The following is an 18,442-nucleotide window of genomic DNA, read 5'->3' on the forward strand; positions in this document are numbered from 1 at the left end:
ACACAAAATTCAAAGTGTACCTATGAGAAATAAAATGTAAGCACCATACTAGATTTCTGCTGATGTCTTTGTTTTGTTATTGTTTTGCAGACACGAGCGCTACTGCCTAATGAAACTGGCATTTTGCAATTGACTTTGAACAGCAGGCAGGATAGGACTGAACAGGGAGCTTCCAGAGAAGCTACTGCCATATAACTATCTTCATTGAGTTGTTCTGTCCAGCACACCACTGAATGAGGCAAAGCCTCTGAAGAAGCACGTGATTCTGACAATTTAAACCTAAAACCAAACCACAAAACACAACTAACTTTTCTTGAAATGAAACGGTCCAGGTAAAATTACAGAAAAAAATTTTGTCCCAGGTTTTATGGAAAATGCATAGATCTACAATGCCCAAAATCATGGTAAAGGCACTATTAAAAAAAAGAAAAAAAAAAATTTAAAACGCACAATAAAAGATTGTATTGGAGAGTGACAGGAGAGTGACATTTACAACAGAGATGTTATAAACACACCATCTGAAAAAGATCAAGCCATGCACATTAACACACTTTCAGCTAAGATTAAGGCTTTTGGACTAATTCTCTCGTAGCAAAAGTCCACAGCATTGCTTACTTGTTCCCATTTTCCCCCTGCACCAGGTGTGGTTATGACAGAAGGAAAGAGGGGCCAGGACTGAAACGATTTTGTTAGGCTACATAAATCATTAGGAATTCACAACTCGTGAAGCCGTGTATCATTTTCCAACAGGTTGTTGAGCTGTCACATTACAACTATTTGCTATATACGGCGCTATTAAAATAAATCACTGCATGTAACAGGTTCTGCTCTGCCACCTATACGTCATTCTGCATTTTACACCTGGGAGGCGGGCCCGGCTCTGCGAAGTCGCGCCGAACTGCGGCTTCATTCGAAATACCTAGGAAGGGGAAGGACCTGGCAGGAGAAAATAAAAACAAGTTTCGTAAAATAACTTTCCAACAAGACCTCGCTGTCATCTTAGCTAATTACGGCTCTGATACGGCTTATTAGCGAGTACCCACCTTTGCTACCTTGCTTCTCCACCCACCACCCTTTCAGATCTTCGTCCTGGCTCCGCCTCTCGCCGGCGTTATAATGGGCTGGTCTGAAAGTAGTGGAGAGACACAGAACCACAGGGGAAGAGAGAGATAATGACAATAACGCTAATAACCCTAATAACCCGGCTGCTGCCCGCGCCGCAGCGAGGAGCCAGCCCGGCGTCCCGGCACTGACGGGAGCCGAAGACGGAGAGAGAGGAGTAACCCCCGACGTCCCTCGACAGCTTCTCCCCGCGTCCGGGGAGCGTCGGACGGTAACAGCGGCAGCATCCCCAAGGAGAGCCGGGCTCGGGGGGACGCGGAGAAGAGCCGGGTCCAGTAGCCACCTACCCACTTACACCAGCTCTGCGGGGTGTCATCGCCCCTGTCCTCCGGCCCCATGGAGCGGCGAGAGTAAAGAGCGAGAAGGACTCGCCGGGGGTGGGGGGGGGCGGGAAGAGACCGAGAGCCCCAGTGGGGGAGAAGGAGGTGGAAGCCGGAGGAAGCGCCCCGTTCCCCACCTCGCCGTCTAGGGCGACTGGGCACTGCTGCCTGTCTTCGGCGTCCCCCGGTGGGGAAGGGCCAAGACCTCTGCCACCGAAACCCAGGGAGCGGAGGCCGGGTGAGGCGGGCGTGGAGCCCCCCTGCCCTCCCCTGCCTGCCCTGCCTGTCGCTCCGGGAGCTGTCCAAGCCAGCGCGGGGGCAGACACCCCCCCGAACACCTCGCCGCCCCCCGTCGCCTTTCAGGCTGCGCTGAGGGGCGGGGGTCGCGCCCGCCCAGCGGAGCCGCGGGAAGCGCGGGGGGCTACCGGAGCCGTCGCCATGAAGCTGGAGGTATTCTCGCAGCACTACGAGGACAAGCTGAGCGCCGGCAGCGACCAAGAAGGCAGCGGCTCCCTTTCCCCGGCGCCGGCTGAGAGCGAGCTGGGCTCGGACGGCGACTGCGCCGCCAACAGCCCAGGCGGCGGGGCCGGGCGGCCGGGACACCCTCCGCCGCCTCCCCCCGCCCCGCAGCCGCCGCCGGCGCCGCCGGCCGAGAGCGCAAAGGGCAAGCCGTATACGCGGCGGCCGAAGCCGCCCTATTCCTATATCGCGCTGATCGCCATGGCCATCCGCGACTCTGCCGGCGGCCGCCTGACCCTGGCCGAGATCAACGACTACCTGATGAGCCGCTTCCCCTTCTTCCGCGGCGCCTACACGGGCTGGCGCAACTCCGTGCGCCACAACCTCTCCCTCAACGACTGCTTCGTCAAGGTGCTGCGCGACCCGGCGCGGCCCTGGGGCAAGGACAACTACTGGATGCTCAACCCCAGCAGCGAGTACACCTTCGCCGACGGTGTCTTCCGCCGCCGCCGCAAGCGCCTCAGCCGCGCCGCCCCGCCGCCACAGCCCGCCCGCCCCGCCGCCGCAGCCCCGCCGCCGCCGCTGCAGGAGGCGGCCGGAGCGGGCGCCGCGTCCCCCGGCGGTTCCCCCGCGCTGCTGCTGCGCTTCCTCGCCCTGCAACTGTGCGCCGGGCCCTGCCGCCAAGGAGGCGGCGGAGGGGGGCGGCGGGGCGGCGGCGGCTGCAACGGGCAGCGGCGGTGCCAAGTTCTCCAGCTCCTTTGCCATCGAGAGCCTCCTCCGGCGGCCGGCGGGGCCCCGCGCCTCCCCGCAGCCGCCTCCGCCGCAAGCCCGAGGCCTTCTCTGGCCGGCGCCGTCCGCGCCCCCGCACCTGCTGCCCGGTCCCTACCCGATGCTCCCCTACCCACCTGCCGCCCCGCAGCCCCCGCCCGCCGCCGCCCTCTACGGCGGAGGTCTCCTGCAGCTCTGCGCCTACGGGCTGGGCGAGCCGCTGCTGCTGGCGGGCGGGCGGCAAGCTCTGGCCCACGGCGAGCCGGCGGAGCGGCCGCGGGCTCCGCTCTTCCCCGCCGCCCTCCCCAAAGGCGGGCGGGGGCCGGCACCCGGCTCCCCGCTCTACGGATCCCTTCGGCTGGCCGGGCCGCTGCAGCCGGCGGCGGGGGGCTCGGCCTCGTTCCAGCCGTACGCCGTGGAGACCCCCCTGGCTTAATGGAGCCCCCCCTCCTCCCCTACAAGGGGCTGGCCTGCCTGCCCGGGGAGGCGGGGAGGGGGAAAGGAGGAGGCTCTGGATCCCGCACTTTACTCCAGAGGCGACCAAAGCCTCCAAGCAAAAGCCTTGGTGACTGTGCCTTAGTGAAATGACAGTGGGTTTAACTTAAACCAAAAAAAAAAAAAAAAAAAAAAAAAAAAAGAAAAAAACAAAAAAGAAAAAAAAAAAAAAAAAAGATTTAAAAAATAAAGGAAAAAAAAGAAAAGGGAAAAAGTAAAAAGAAAAGAAAAGAGAAAAAAGAAACAGCTGTCGTTTTGGACATAGCCATGAGCCTCAAGTGCTTCTTACTCTTCGTTGAGACTACTTGACTTCAGCCATTCCCTCGCCGCCTCCTTTCTTCCCCCCCTTTCGTCCTCACCTCTTCTGCCACCAAAGCCTGAGGCAGAGGATGCCCCTGCGGCAGCGGCAGGCTGGGGATGCGCTGTGCACTTGGGAGGGCGGGGAGGAGGGGGGCGGGGGGCCCGGGAGGAGCAGGGAGAGAGAGAAAGGGAGGGGGCTGGGGGCTGCTGTCGAGCCGTAGGTCTGTACTGCAAAGCAATGCATCACTGTGCCAAAAGAAACCTTTTCTCCTGTCCGGCAACTAGCATTTCGTGGGAAGGGAGGACATTAAATTATTTATAAAGTAGTGTTTTTAACACAAAGAGAGTGCAGCTTTTTAAATTAATTATTGTTCGGGAGGTCGGAGGGACGGAAGAGGGGCTCAAAAAATATCAGGCGTTGTCTCCTGTACTTGGTTGGTGTTTGTACATTTAAGGCCGAGGCCACTGCTACTGGAAAGAGAAGAGTAATTTTTTTTCGTATTTTATTTTTGTGTTTGTATATAATATATATGTGCAAGTGCATTTTATTGATGCTCAGCCACCATGGGTTTTTTTCCCTTTTTTTTGTGTTTTTTGTTTGTTTTTTTTGTTTTGTTGTTTCTCTTTTTCCTCTTCCTCGAATAAAAGCTGCCCCCTAAATAAAGACGGTAATAAGGCGATGAGCGTGATGTCTGTGCAGGAGAGGAGGGAGGGGCCCTGCCGTGGGGCAGCCTTGGCCGAGGAGAGCTCGGGTTGCGGGGGCAGCCAGGCTGCCCGCCCTTTCCTACCCACCCTTCCCAGCGGGTTAGGGGTGCCACGTACTGATCGGCCTTATTTTGACCAAGGAAGGTGAGAGATGTTCTCTTGGGCAGCCGCCAGGTTTAGAACTCTTCAATTCCTCGAGTCAAATCAGGTTTCCCCGACGATGCTCAGCCCCGCAAAAAGGCTGGCGATTTGTGGTCAGGCAGATCTGCATGCTGCCTGCCTTACTTGGGGGCAGCCTGCGGAAGTTCTGCCCATCTGCCCTTTTTTAAATAATTTTTTCTATTTTTCCCCTTCTTTCCCACCGAAGGCCAGCAGACGAAATATAATCCTGTTGTCATCTCTCAGTCCAAAGACAACTCTCTTCAGGAAGGCTGTTGGCACGGCCGGGCTCCAACTGCTTCTGGTGGAGGCAGACCCGCTGGCAACTGTGGAGGGGGAAACCTCTGCAGAGTGAACGCTATTCAGTATTTGCTGGTAATAAAAAGTTTACATACCTTGCCTTCTCCCGACGCGTGTTTTGTTAAGGCTGTTTCGGATTGTCAGAAGGTTAGAGTCGGAAAAGGGAAAGGATGTGATTTTAACTGCTCCTGGTACTAAATTATAATTTAGTGGCGTCCCGGACCTCCTTGAGCTTTAAACAAACGCCGAAATGGTAATTCGGCGCTTGTATGTTCGTTCGTTTGTTTTAATTTTTAAAAGGATGAAAATAGGCAAGTTTTTTTCCCCCTCCAAGTCTCCTGTAAGCACAGATCACCTAAACAAACGGTGGCAAGCAGAATTTTGGGCGCTGGTTGTTCTTTTATCTGATTATTCTTATTTCAGACCTTGCACTTTCTCCTTCATCTCCTTTTCCCTCAGCCACCGGGGTTCAGCCTCTGAATAGCTTCTATCCTCCTCGCAAAAATGTTGCCGAATAGGGAAGGTGTGTTGGGAAAGAAAAGCTTCAAACAGAAAAATATGCGGGCAAATACACCGACTTGTTTCAATAAAGCTCAAGCAGATTTCACGGTGTGTTTAGCTCAGACCATAACATTCATCAGAACATTGCGAGAGATTAGTGACTAATGTATGAAGTAATCCAGCCCTTGAAGGAATTGGTTTTTATGTACACACACGCATACACACATACACGCACACACACAATTTCGACATCGTTCTGCCTTCAAGGCTCTGCTCAGATAGTAATCCACCCTTCTATAATCTACCCTTTCCTCTGCCTTGTATTTTAACATCTCTTTCTTTATTGGAGTCCACATGAGCCGTCAGTATGCATTTGCTAATATCTTTTGGTTTTGTCAATCCCTAATCTTCGAATTTCAGGTTTTGTTAAGAGCACCTTGACAGAACGTAGAATGTGTTATTATAGCCACAAGCACGTATTTAATCGGATGTACTAAAGAATGACTACGGATGAATGTGTGTATGTAAAAGTATGCATAATAGGATGGCATTCGGCTTTTACTTTTAGAGAAGTCCCTTTTTATTAAAAATAATTTAACATTAAAAAAGAAAATCCGCTCATAGAATTCGACACGTGCCTCATTAATAAGTACTTATCTTCTTTGAATCTCGATTTTTCGATACGTCGGGAAATGTACGTCAGCAGGACAGATAAAGGTTATCCGTGTCCTCCAGGTCCTTTCCCAGTGACTGCTCGGGTTTCCCAGAGGGTCGAGATCAGAATTTGAGGGGACCCCATGGCATCCGGGCTGCAGGGGGAGGCGATGGGGAGGAGGGCAGGGCGGGCAGTGACTGCTCTCTGTCCGCAGCCTGTTGGGGGTCTGTCTCTTGCTGAAGGGTCGCATCCTCACCGCCTTTCTGCGGGACAGCATCGGTTACTGTTCCCATCCCCTGAAAAGGATACCTGGGACGATTTTTCCCTCGTTGACCTTTGCATGGAAATCTCCCCATCGCTAAACTGCTCAGACCACGCCTGCGTTTCTAAACAAGGGAGCTGTGACAGCAGCTTCACACGCAGGTGAATCTACGGGGGGGGGGGGAACAATTTTTTAACCAACCGGCTGCGTCTCGGTTGTCATCCTGCCCGGCGTACAAGAGCAGAGGCATCCACACGGCAGCACCGCGGTGCCGGTGAGGAGGCGGGAGAGCGCTGCCCGCTGCCCCCGCACGGGGCACCCGGCTGGCCGGGGCCCGGAGCCGGACCGGAGCCGGCGGAGGCTGGGGGGCGGCTCTGGCGTACAGCTATAAATCCGGGCTGTCAGCTGTGACAGACGGCTGGTGAAATACAGCACCTGTCCAAACACTTTCCAGCAGCAGGTAATCAGAGAACCGACACTTTACATTTTTGTGTGGAACAAGCACATTAACCATTTCACAGACCTTCCCGAAACAGCGACGTTTGTATGTCTGGGTACTTTGTCTTTCTTAACGTCTAATAAATCAGGATGACAGAAGAGAGACAAAGCCTTTCTCCTTTTGATATTTGACACATTAGCAGTAAACTGATACTATTGTACCCTGTTCTTTCAGCCTGTAGCGGGTCTACATCACCCAGAGTATCTGAGTGCTTGTTGGATGGGTGAACTTTTGAGATACTTGAAGAATTTTTACATGCCATAGATGCCAAACTGATGCCAGTGGCACAGGAAGCCTGGCTGGAACAAAGTGTGTAACAGTCTGTTCATCAGCGTGTGAGAGGATCTGCAAACATCCCATGTTGGCTGCACCATGCTCTCCAGACTTTCTTTGAGCAGCACTTGGTGAAAATCCCAGCTTGAGCAGAATTGCACATTAATTCTGGTCCAGCTGGGCTCTAGTTTTAACTGTATTTTTTTAAAAGAGACTTCACTTCTCAAATAAAAGTATTTTGTTTCAGAGACCGTTTGTTCTATAACTGTTTCAACCCTTGCAGGTTCTGAATGTCTTAGTATGCTTTGAAGAGGAAAAAAAAATATATTCCTGTCAAATTATTTTCATCAAACTTCTTTTACAATCCGCCCCTCCCTCCACTGAACATTGATAAAACATTGAATAATGGTAGTCCTAACTACTTTCTTAAATCTCTTAAGAACGTAGCCTATGGAGCAACAGAACTGCTTAAACTCCTCCTTTGGGGATTAGGATCAAATTCATACAAAGGAGAAGTTTAAGTAGTTTGGGAGTTAATGGTTGCTGAATATGAACTCGCAAAAGAAACAAGCTTGCAAAAGTGACATTTGGATAATTGCTTGAATATATTACATGGATCTCATGCAACCGGAGAAAAGAGTAATATCGTTCCTGTTCTTCTACTGGAGTCAAAAAGTTTTAGATTAGTGGAGAGATTTGATTGTGTTATCTTCCTATCACAGTAATTAATAGTATTTTTCACCACCCAGATCTGATGGAGCTTGAAACCTTCTCAGCTGTTGCAGTCCTAGAAACCCATAAGACAGGATAAGTAGCCCTTCAGTATCCCTAACCCTTACTTGGGAAGAAGTCCACTGGCATCAGTCACTTCACCCAAGAACCATCTCAGCACAGCAGTGTGAGCTATGAGGCTCAGTTGAACACAGATCCTCAGTGAAAGCTCCTGAGCAAAAGTGAAGCCCTGGATAACAGCTTAATTTCAGACTAGATGGTGAGAGGGTTGGAAGAGGAATGGTGTAATTTCTCCTCAGGACATTGTTCATTTTTTTCTGACCCACATTCTTTTTCAAAAGATTGACTCTTAAGTACCTTGAGAAGGTATATAGACACTGAAGACCCTTAACAAAAAGAAATTTCACCCCAGAAAAAGGCACATACAAAGGACTCAGATTCACAGACAGCATCATCTTTTGCACCTTGCCTTAAAGCAGCCCAAGGTGCAACTTCCTACACAAGAGCAAGGAGAATGACACAGCCCCACACAGAAGGGTAGAGCTTCTGAACCAAAGTCTAGATTTTTCACAATTCTTCATTAAGCTGGGGGAGGTGTTTCATTTAATAACAGACAAGATATTCCCTTAATTGTGCCAGGTTTTTCGACTTTTAAGTCTGGAGTAGGCACAAAAACAAAGTTGAAATCCACCTCGAGAGGAATTCAAACAGCTAAAGAGTAGTTGCATCCTGTTGCAACTTTTCCTAATACTGCTGTAACTCTTTAATAAGGGGGTAAACATGGCTTCATTTTTCATTTATGCTCTGGAGAGGAAACATTTTGCTCTCTAATAAACTTCCCTGTCTTCACTGACACTTTTAGAAGTCGAAATCAGCTTCAGAAAAACCATCTATGAAGCCCATCATAAAATCAAACAGATACCTAGAGAAAGCCTGCTCCACTCTAGACATTCAACCTGTATTAACGCATCATTATTTAGGTTACAAAGATTGCCAGCTCCAGAAAAGCTAGTAATTTATGTAGTCTGCAGCCCTGCATAGGACCTAAACATTGTTATTGCCTTCAGGAAGTTTTACCTCCCTACATCTGGGTGGACTAGGCCTGTGTCCTCTTTTCCAGAACCAGAGGGGGGATGTATGAGGAAGGACAGAGAGAACACACTGTCATAATATTTGTGATCTTGCACCATGGTATTGTTTTCTTTGTTATGACATGTTTCGAAATTTCAGAACTCTTTCAAGCAGGAGTGCAGACTAATAGTCTTCTTTGCTATGGGGAAAAGCAATGCCTCTGTGGGTTCTGTCCTTAATAGCAGAGCAGAAAAAATTCAGGATGGAGCAATACACCTTTACTCTTCAGTATAATGTCTTGAGCAGAGTATATTGGACCTAGAAACAAGGACTACTGGGTAGAAAAACATGTGAGAGATAAAAAAAGGTAAAATGGGGGGGATTAGGGGGAGTGTCCTATTTTTTTTCCTTTAATTTTCAAATTTCTACTGTAGCTGCTTCCTGATCATAGCTATTAATCAAGTCCATGTTTGCAAGCAGAATGCAAGTGTTCATAAATATTTTAATAAGTATAATTGAGCTGGTTTAGGGTCTAGTGGGTTTATTTTAGCTGTGTGTGAACTGCTGTTATTTAAAATAATAATAATTTAGTACTGGAGTAATACTAAATACTCCAATCATATATGACAGCCAACTTGTAAACCTTCACGTAAATAGTGCGTTTCTGTTATCCTTACCACTACTGAAGTAGTTTTAGTCTGCTGTAGAGAAACAATGTTAATATCATGCCAAACCGGGCTTACCTACTTGTATTTTGTGGCTCCATGGTGCATCCCAGGCTACCTCACTGGAAAAAATGTCTCAAGCAAGATTGCTTCTGAGAAATTCATATTACTTTGGCAGAACTTTTCGGCACTTGACTTAGAGATCTTAATTTTTCAGAAGAAATGTGATAGTCTGATTTTCTAAACTTTTATTTTTTACCAGTAGCTGTTGCAAATGGCCAGATAAAAATCAATAATCTAAATAGAAGCTGTCAATCTTACTCCAAGGTTTTGTACAGATAGTTTTCTGTAAGACCTCAAAGGTTACCTATAGGATTTCAAAACAGACATGTGACGCCAAACTTTTTCTTTCAATTCATTCCACAGCACTTGCTGTTGAAAACTGTGGCATCTCACTAGAGATGTAGTTTTCCCTAGATTTCCAGTAAGTATCTATGGAATTGCAGGCATGAGATACTTCTAGACTTGCTTAATTCACTTTCCTTCCTGTGCAGTTTTTTCCAGTTTATTTTTAATAACTTATGAAGCAAGGCAGTATCGAGTAGCCTCATTTAAAACATCCTAAGCTATGAAGAAAAAACATCACAGAAAATATGGGTTTACTTCTAAGAAAAGTTGCATCACTAGGTAATAACAGTTTTTAGTATTTTATATTTGCAAAACAACTGCCTAATGCAATTCTCTTTCACCATCAAGCAAGTGTTATTACTCTGGGTACTTCATCCAGCCATCTTCAATACAGTAGTATGCACTCATTACTCATCCTCATCATACAAACACCAAAGTAATTCCCCTCTCTTTGGCATATACAGTCCTCAATTAGTCGTGTGTTATCATCACATTCCCCATTAATCACTTAGCAGAACCATAAAGAAGCACAGCAACAGCTTTCTCACTTCTGTCTCATAAGTCAGTCCAGGCCTCCCCCTAGTAATTTCTGTTTTTTTCTGAACTTCTCCAGAGTATCTCTTTCTGACTTATCTTAAGACATAGTGAAGGCATATCAGGTTCTTCCCACACCCCCCAGCTCCAGAAGAAGCAGGTTAAAAAAGGACAAAAGTCATAAGGTGTATTCCAAGAGCCAGACTAACACATGACAAGAGTACAGACTGCCGTTACCCAACCTTCTAGCAAGAGCCATCCCCAAGACCCCCTTCGGCGTAACATTTCAACAAAGCCTTGTTCAAGCAGAGAAACAACCTTCCCCTTTCACCTCCTTCAGCTCCTTTATCTTACTTGCCCTTATCCAAGGCTACCCTTGAGGAAGCAGAAGCAATTTCTCCCTTGAGCCCACAAAGTATCAGGCACAGAAAGACAGAATTTGACATAGACTCTTCTGATACCAGCATCTCTTCCTGAGACAGCTTTGCCACAAGTCTCCTGCAGGCACCTTTCCTCACAAACCCTGGTTCAAGAAGATAAGGAAGGCATAGAAACAGCATTCATCCTGGTCAGACTCCCTAGCTCAGCTCAATGCACGCATGCTGTCACAAAGTCAGTGCTGAGACTTATGGCAAAGCAAAATAAATGTATCTCACTGCTACTGCCAGTTCCCAAGGAGGTGGTGGGCAATCTCTGGGTCTTCTACAGCTAGCAAAATGAAACATTTGTCAGAGCTCTACAGGAACACTCAGTTTTAACTTTTCCTGTTCCCCGTTGGCTAGGAACTGCTCCCCATTATTTTACTTTGTATAAAAGACATTGGTTTTAGCCATTGCTGGGAATAAGTTTCTCCCACTCCACACTGTTCTCAGTGACTGCAAGAGAGAACATGTCCTGTGCATTATTGTGTCACAACAAATGAAGGGCTCAAATCTGACCAGTTGACTCGACAAGCTCAGCACGTTATCTTGTTACCATTTCTTCTTCTCCAGCAAAACCAAGTAGAGCAAGGATAATAAGGCTACCCAAATTATCTTTAATTAAAAATCAGTAAAAATTGAATTAGGCACTTTTTTTTTCTTGTATAGTTGAAATCTCAAGACCAAAGGATCCTGTAACTAGCTTAAAGAGAACTGAGAGACATATACTTTCATAGTTTGATTTAAATGTTGGGGAATTATATCAGGTTTTCCTGGAGGGCAGAGATGATTCCTCAGACTCAGAAACAACATCTGAAGTAGCTAGAAACTGATCAGTTCACGTGCAGGTTTGTGGATTCTGAAATGGTGCTAAAAGCCTGTTAGTTGGATACGTAGGTTGGTCTAGCAGAGAGTATGGGATAAATAGTACCAGAACGAGTGCTTGTGGTAATTAATAGACATTACTGTTTACTGTCTTAGTTAGAGATACCATACAGACCTTTCTATTTTCAGCTCATGTGGTGGAACCAGCAATTAGTATATATTTTCATTCTATATATATTAGTGTTACATAAAAAACAAACTCTACAATAAAGGATCTTAAAGCTAATAATTCAATAACTAGGACCATTGTTCTCATACTCCATAATTTTAGCCCCTTTTAATTCAGTACACATACCATTGTAGCACAGTGTTTAAATTGCAGGATGACACCATTTTTCTTCCTATAGAATTCCTGAATAATCCAATAACTATTGTGGGAAGGAAATAGTCTTGTGCCATTAGAAGGAATATTGTTCTCAGGGCCCTGACTCAATTGAAGTTAGTAGGTTTAGTCCAAGTGATATAAACGATCTCTGGAAAATAATGGATTTTTAAAATATTTAAGTCATAGGATTCTGGATGTCAAAATCTTTTCAGCTAGCTTGATAAAAATCTGTTTAAACTAAGAGGTATTTTTTGCATTTGGAGTACTTGTGGTAGGTAGCATTATTAGGAACACAGTCATTACATTACCAGAATCTGCCCTAGTACGGGGACATCACAATGAAGAAGACAGACTCTGTGATATTCTGCATACTCTGTCACAGTATCTTTTTAGAAAGGAGGTTTTGCAATTTCTGAGCAGTCACATGTATCTGACATGGAGTCTAACTCAGATAATAATCTAAGCCTTGGGACCCTTCCCTTTGGCACAGTTCTGCCCTTTCTCACCAAGGCAAGAAGCCCAGCTATACACGCTGGTGCCTACAGGTCTCCCATATGTGATGAGGTCTGACAAAACTGTACCCTCATACTCATTCTTATTTAATTGCTTGCAAAACTGGATTGAACACTGCTTGAGTTCAATTTATTTTGGTTGGTGTCCTGGTTTTGGCTGGCTTCCTAGAAACCAGCATAGTACTGTGGCTTGGATTTAGGATGAGAATAATGTTGATAACAGTGAATTTTTAGTTGTTGCTATGCAGTGTTTGTACTAAATTACAGATTTTTCAGCTTCTCATTCTGCCCTTCCTGCCAGCAGGGACTGGGAAGGCACATGAGGCTGGGAGAGGACACAGCAAGGACATTTCTCCTCAAATAGTTATTCCTTACAATATGACAACATGTCCCGTATAATCTGGGGGACTTTTCCAGGAGGCACCACAGCCTGGGGACTGGCTTGGCATCAGTTGGTGGGTGGTGAGAAATTGCATAGTATTGTGCATTGCATATTTTGTATTTTCTTTTATCATTATCGTTGTTATTATTTCCCCTTTCTTTTCAGTCCTATTAAACTGTCTCTATCTCAACCCACAAGTCTGGTTTTGTTTTGTTTTCCAGATCTGCCTCTCATCCCCCTGGGAGCCTAGGAGTGAGCCAGGGGCTGTGTGGTGCTTAATTGCTGGGTAGAGTTAAACCATGACAGTTGCTTTCACAAGCACCATCCAGCTATGTCCTCTGATGAAAAACCAGCAAGCAGTATCCTACAACCAGAGATTAGGCCTATAACCTGGATCTATCAGCCACCACCATACCAAGTGCAGCACAGGAGCATCACAGGGATTTATGACACCAGGAGGAGGACTTGGTACCTATCACATCACAAGAGTATGGATGTATAACTACCACCTCCCAAAAAGACTGAGAATCTGAGAATGGATGCATGTAATGATGAGCTCACTTCTATTTCCTTATTAAGTTTCCTATTCTGTCGCAAACAGAGAAACACTGAAGATATACTTCCATGCATTAACTGGAAGGTATATTATCAGTTTAGTTTCAGCCTCACAGTTTAATGTCACAACAGCAAAAAAAAAAGTTAATGATACCAAAAAAAAAAAAAAAGACCCATTTGTTTTCTGGGTATACACATCTACATGACAGACAGCTCCAGCTGATTTCAGCAGGAGTTCTCATAGACACTGAATATCTCTCTCATCCAGCTCTCACTGGGAGTGGCTCAAAACACACCAGAGCCAGGTACTAAATGGGAGCAGCTTTACATACAATCTTAATTGCTGTTCTATAAATAGTCTGGGAAAGGAGGCAATGGGAAACCCCAGCCAAATTGAGCAACCAGAGTCATCAAGGGGCATTTTTGTGTCCACTGCACTATTAAAAGGCCAAATAAGTATTCAAATTGGCTCAAACACCATCATGAAACTTTGAATAAGAGGCTCATTTTGGCACAAAGCCAAAAAAAAAAAAAAAAAAACCCAACCATAAAACTAATTTTACCTTTCTCCACACCATATCTTTAACTCTCCTATATAAGCCAGATTTGAAGCCTTCAGATGCTGAACAAGATGTGAGGGACTTGTAGGATTTCAGGGTGCTAGGCTTACCATTTGCCAGGCTGCAGCCAGTTTCTCCAATGTTTTCAGCACGTAGCAAAGAGCAGGTTAAACCACCAAGTATTCTTGCTTTTATGCATATACAGCCCATCCTAAACTCTGCAAAGTTCTGCCCCAGACAGGCAGAAAGAGTCTTTGTCTCATGAAATCCCATTCCTACCATAAACAGAAGTAGGTAGCCCTTTTACTTCAGTGTAAGGCAAAACAAATGAGCAACATCTGGAAGATCTAATAGACCAGGTCTCCCCAAAAAGCACATCCTGTTGATGGGCATAACCCCAACAACCTAAGATTTAAAAATACTGAGTCATCATTCAGGAGGATTCATTATCATTAGGAGTTACTCAGGTGCCCATCGACAGTGCCTGACTCATCATTCTCTAGCAAAGCAGAGGAAAGTCATTCTCTTATATATGAGGACAGATTTAATCAACAGTCCTGAGGTCCAGAGTGATGAATTCACATTTCTCTAACCAAAGCAGCTCCACAGACTGCCTGGAGTGATACCAGCTTTGCCCAGGCCACTGCTGCCTCTCAGGATGATCAATTATTATCCACAGCAGCAACTGCAAAAAGCCTGAAAAAGGAGAACAGCTCAGACTCTCCCAAAGGTCTTGCTGCAGCTCTGACAGTCCTAAGTCAAAAGGTTTAGAAGTTTCCAACTTAAACACTCTTATCAGCTCTGAGAGCACCGCCCCGAAGGTTCCTGTCTGCCCATCAATGGACAGATACATTATCATCATTTTCTATCATGTAAACTCAACTACTGTTCAAGCTACACTGATATCTGATAATGTGTTGATCATCCCTATCAAGGTTAAAACATACCTGAGCTCTTCACTGTCTACATGTACAGACTGGTAGAGAAGTTTGACTGGAAGGCCTGTTTGCATAAGGATCTCTCGCCTTACTCTTAGTTGTAGAGATTGGGCACGCAGAAAAAAAATATAATACATAGATAGAATTTACATAGTTTCATTAAAATATAATTATAGTGGGGACATAAGACAGATGATAGATATAAATTAGTTTGCTATTAGGATGAAAAAACCCTATTTTAAATTATCCACGTATTTTTTTTTTCCATTTTTTATTTTTCAGACTTGATTGACAATGACAAACATACTGCTGCTTTCCATTTGCTTTATTTCCTGCAGTATATATTATTTTATATACCTTTACTTATATACACCTGCTTTACCTTCCAAAAAAACAGGGAGAAAAATTGCAAAACCTTAATTCTTATAAATACGAGCAAAGAAATATCAAAGGGGGTCACTCATTTCATCAATACACACAATCTGAAAAATGCATCAATATTTTACCTACAAATAAGTCTCCTTTTACTAACAACTCATCATTCACACTTACATGACAAAAAACCTGAATAGTGTAGTTTTCTGGCTGCATAGTAAACACATATGTGTATTCACTGAAATAACAGGTTTGTCCTGGTTAAAAACAATACAACACTACTAAAAAGAAATGTAGTTTAAACTGAACACAAGGCTCATAGCAAAAACAACAACAAAATCTTAAACCTGCAAGTACTGTTTCACTGGTGTAAGTGGGACCATGGAGAATAAAGGTTCTCCATGAAAAAAAATTTGCAGAACAAGTTTCTTGCTCTACAATCAAACAAAGATCTACATACTACAAGAGGGAAGGAACAGAGCCTAATAATGTAGGAAAGAGAAGGAGCAATTTCTTTCTGGACATTAACATGCACCAGCACTGGTGACCACACCATTCATCACCCCAGGGGCCCACACTATTAAGGGAGAAGCCCCTGCCTGAGCATCCATGTGCCGTTCAGAGTTCCACACTAGCCACTCAGGACTGTAACTATGGGGACCACAGTCCCTTTGCAGTGGGCAACTCCAGCAAGCTGAGAGCTGCCCTTTTCAGCTTCTTGCTAACACACACGCAAACTCCCAGGTGCTTCCTCCTCCTTCAGGTTCAAGCCTAGGTTTCCTGGAGCAGAGCCCCAGATATCAAATTTTATATATATAAAAAAAAATATTATTCAAATGGTAGAATTCAAAAAAACAGCTCAACTAGTTGCCTCCTGGGAGAAACTCCAGATGAAGAAAACCAAGAGCAACTATACCTTTACAATTTATGCACCCACTCCTCACACTCACTTCACGCTCTGTTTTGGTCCTGCATTGATTTCTCATTTGGGGTCTTCTAACACTTTATTTGACTCTGTCTCTGGCCAGGCCATTAACTATTCTTATCTGAGTCTCAGCTTCTGCTGACAGCTGAAGCCTCCTTATCTCCTGGTTTGCACTTCTGGTGCACCTGCTCACTGGCAGAGCATGGAAAGCTCAAAAGTACTAGACTTAGGATAAGCACTACTTGGCAACAACTAAAACATCAGTGTGCTATCAACATTAGTCTCATACTAAATCCAAAACACAGCTCTGTACCACCTACTAGGTAGAAAATAACTCTGTCGCAGCTGAAAACATACCTGGATGAAAGTGTGCACAGCTTGCACCCTGTGGTGTCAGCAGATCTAGCTTATGCTAAATGATTGATTCTGAGTGATTCATTCTGTTTAGAACTTAATGACTTAAGCTAATCAACTAGTATTTCTTAAGAACATGTTTCACTTAAACCTGGGAGCTCTGGCAACATCACCTCTCAGCCTGTACTTGTACAGGATGCTGAAAGAACTAAGCTGGGCAGACTGGTTTGCTGGACTATGACCAGCACGCCCTGCCAAGAGCATTAGATCTTCCCTGGCGGCTCCATCCAAGAGGGCTCCGGCACATATTAAATAAGATGTATTTGATGTGCATAAAGTCCAAGTTTACATCCCACCCACATAGATTTTTCCAAGAGTGGACACATAATTAGTGAAAATACAACTTAGAAATACCAAATTAGATCTTGTGAATTGTTATGCATCTTTTCGTAGGAAGTAATTGATTCCCAAATCCCCTTAGATATGTCCAATTTAAAATTCTACCTCCCCCATGTCAAAGCAAGAGTCTAATTAGCCTACTGTCCTGTCTCCAGCACACTTACTCTCCATAGCTTAAACAATGTACAACAGCAGGTAAGCACATTCACAGAATCATAGAATGGTTTGGGCTGGAAAAGATCTTAAAGATCATCTAGTTCCAACCTCCCTGCCATGGGCAGAAGCATGTCCTGCTATTTTGCTCTGCATGTGCCACCTGATAACAAAGCACAGATCAACAGACATCATCTGGGAAAGATGTGAAGGAAAAGTCATCAGGGGAATGGTTACCTTTGTCATACCCCCTTTCAAGTAATCTAATGGTTATAGCAAGCTCTTGATGTCTCTCTTCTATCTTTACTGTGACTTCTTTTGTAAGGTAGAGGCGGCAAATGCACAGGGGTGAGAGGCCTGCAACCACCTGCAGGATTTGAGAGCCAAGTATACTAGGGACCAACATTATCCAAATACAAATGAGCTGATATTCATGAACAAGTTCTCTTTACTTGATACTATTGTGTTTTTTCCAACTACAGCTAATTATGGATCTTTGGTTTTTATTAGAAAAATTGAAGCCTCACTCCTGTGTAGTAAATGTTGTTTCAAAGCTTACCTGCAGCTATTTATTTTTTGGTTGGTTTTCTTTTGTTTTTAAAGTTTCAGGTGCTATATTTCAAAAATCCAGACATACCCCAGCTTTGGTAGGTCAGCTCGGACCTGTGTATGTCATTTGTAATAGGTGTGTAGCTTTGTTCCTTTAAGTAAGAGGCATGAGGTCATGAAAGCTACTGGAAAAAGATGAGGTTAACACTGAGCCACACTTAAAACCCTTACAGGTGACACACCCCACAACCTCATCTTTACCAGCATCATTTGTAGTTGTATGTACCATTTTTGGAGCCTTGTCTATCACCTCTGAAAGCAGAAGCAATGGCCCAGCTGAAGACTAACTTCAATTTTACACACATACACACAAAAATCTGCTTTGGATCTGTTCTCCTGACCCTGAAATGATATCACAGATGTTTTTAATAGGTAAGAAGAAAAATCTTTATTTTTAATTAGAGCAGGCAGATAAATATTTCATGATTTAGCATCATGGGACAAAACCATCAGGAACAAGAACTATCTTGTCCACCTTGATTATTGCAGAGAGGCTGAATTCTTCAGATCTTCTATATTGGCCTAGATGCTTTCTATAGGCAGAAGACCTTCTTTGCTTTAAGAAGATTTTGTCTAAATCTTTAGTCTTACTAGGCAAACCTACTATCTATAGGAGTTATCTACATAATATACAAGAGCAATCTTCCTAGCAAACTTGCACACTCACCATTGCCCAATCTGGGAAATGTGTTGTGTTCCTGATCAGCCAGAAAAGCACATAAATAAAGGCTTTGGAAGAAATGTCTATTTCATATTTGTATTTTCAAACCAGCTGAAAGTTATTGAAGCAAGGAAAAATCACTTTCAGAAGTGCTAAACATCT

At 45.0% G+C, this 18,442-nt stretch overlaps 1 protein-coding gene and 1 long non-coding RNA gene across 2 annotated transcripts; one reads left to right on the forward strand and one right to left on the reverse strand.

Moving 5' to 3' along the window:
• Positions 1–471: 471 nt before the first annotated feature.
• On the reverse strand, positions 472–1,503 carry LOC115597890. Its single transcript, XR_003987232.1, has 3 exons — positions 1,410–1,503; positions 1,044–1,126; positions 472–936 (listed from the first exon to the last, which is right to left on the reverse strand). It is a non-coding gene; the product is annotated as an uncharacterized LOC115597890 (long non-coding RNA).
• Positions 1,504–1,880: 377 nt separating this feature from the next.
• FOXQ1 (forkhead box Q1) lies at positions 1,881–3,105 on the forward strand. The gene is made up of 2 exons (XM_030444659.1): positions 1,881–2,723; positions 2,821–3,105. Exons 1-2 carry the CDS (start codon positions 1,881–1,883, stop codon positions 3,103–3,105), a joined length of 1,128 nt encoding a protein of 375 aa, XP_030300519.1.
• Positions 3,106–18,442: the final 15,337 nt, after the last annotated feature.

The sequence above is a fragment of the Calypte anna genome, chromosome 2, assembly GCF_003957555.1.
Source record: "Calypte anna isolate BGI_N300 chromosome 2, bCalAnn1_v1.p, whole genome shotgun sequence".
NCBI classification, from domain to species: Eukaryota; Metazoa; Chordata; class Aves; order Apodiformes; family Trochilidae; genus Calypte; species Calypte anna.

Coding starts and splice junctions, on each gene's coding strand:
- FOXQ1 (XM_030444659.1), top strand. CDS start 1,881: ATGAAGCTGGAGGTATTCTCGCAGCACTACGAGGACAAGCTGAGCGCC. Junction 2,724..2,820: donor TCCCCGCAGCCGCCTCCGCC/GCAAGCCCGAGG, acceptor GCCGCCCCGCAG/CCCCCGCCCGCCGCCGCCCT.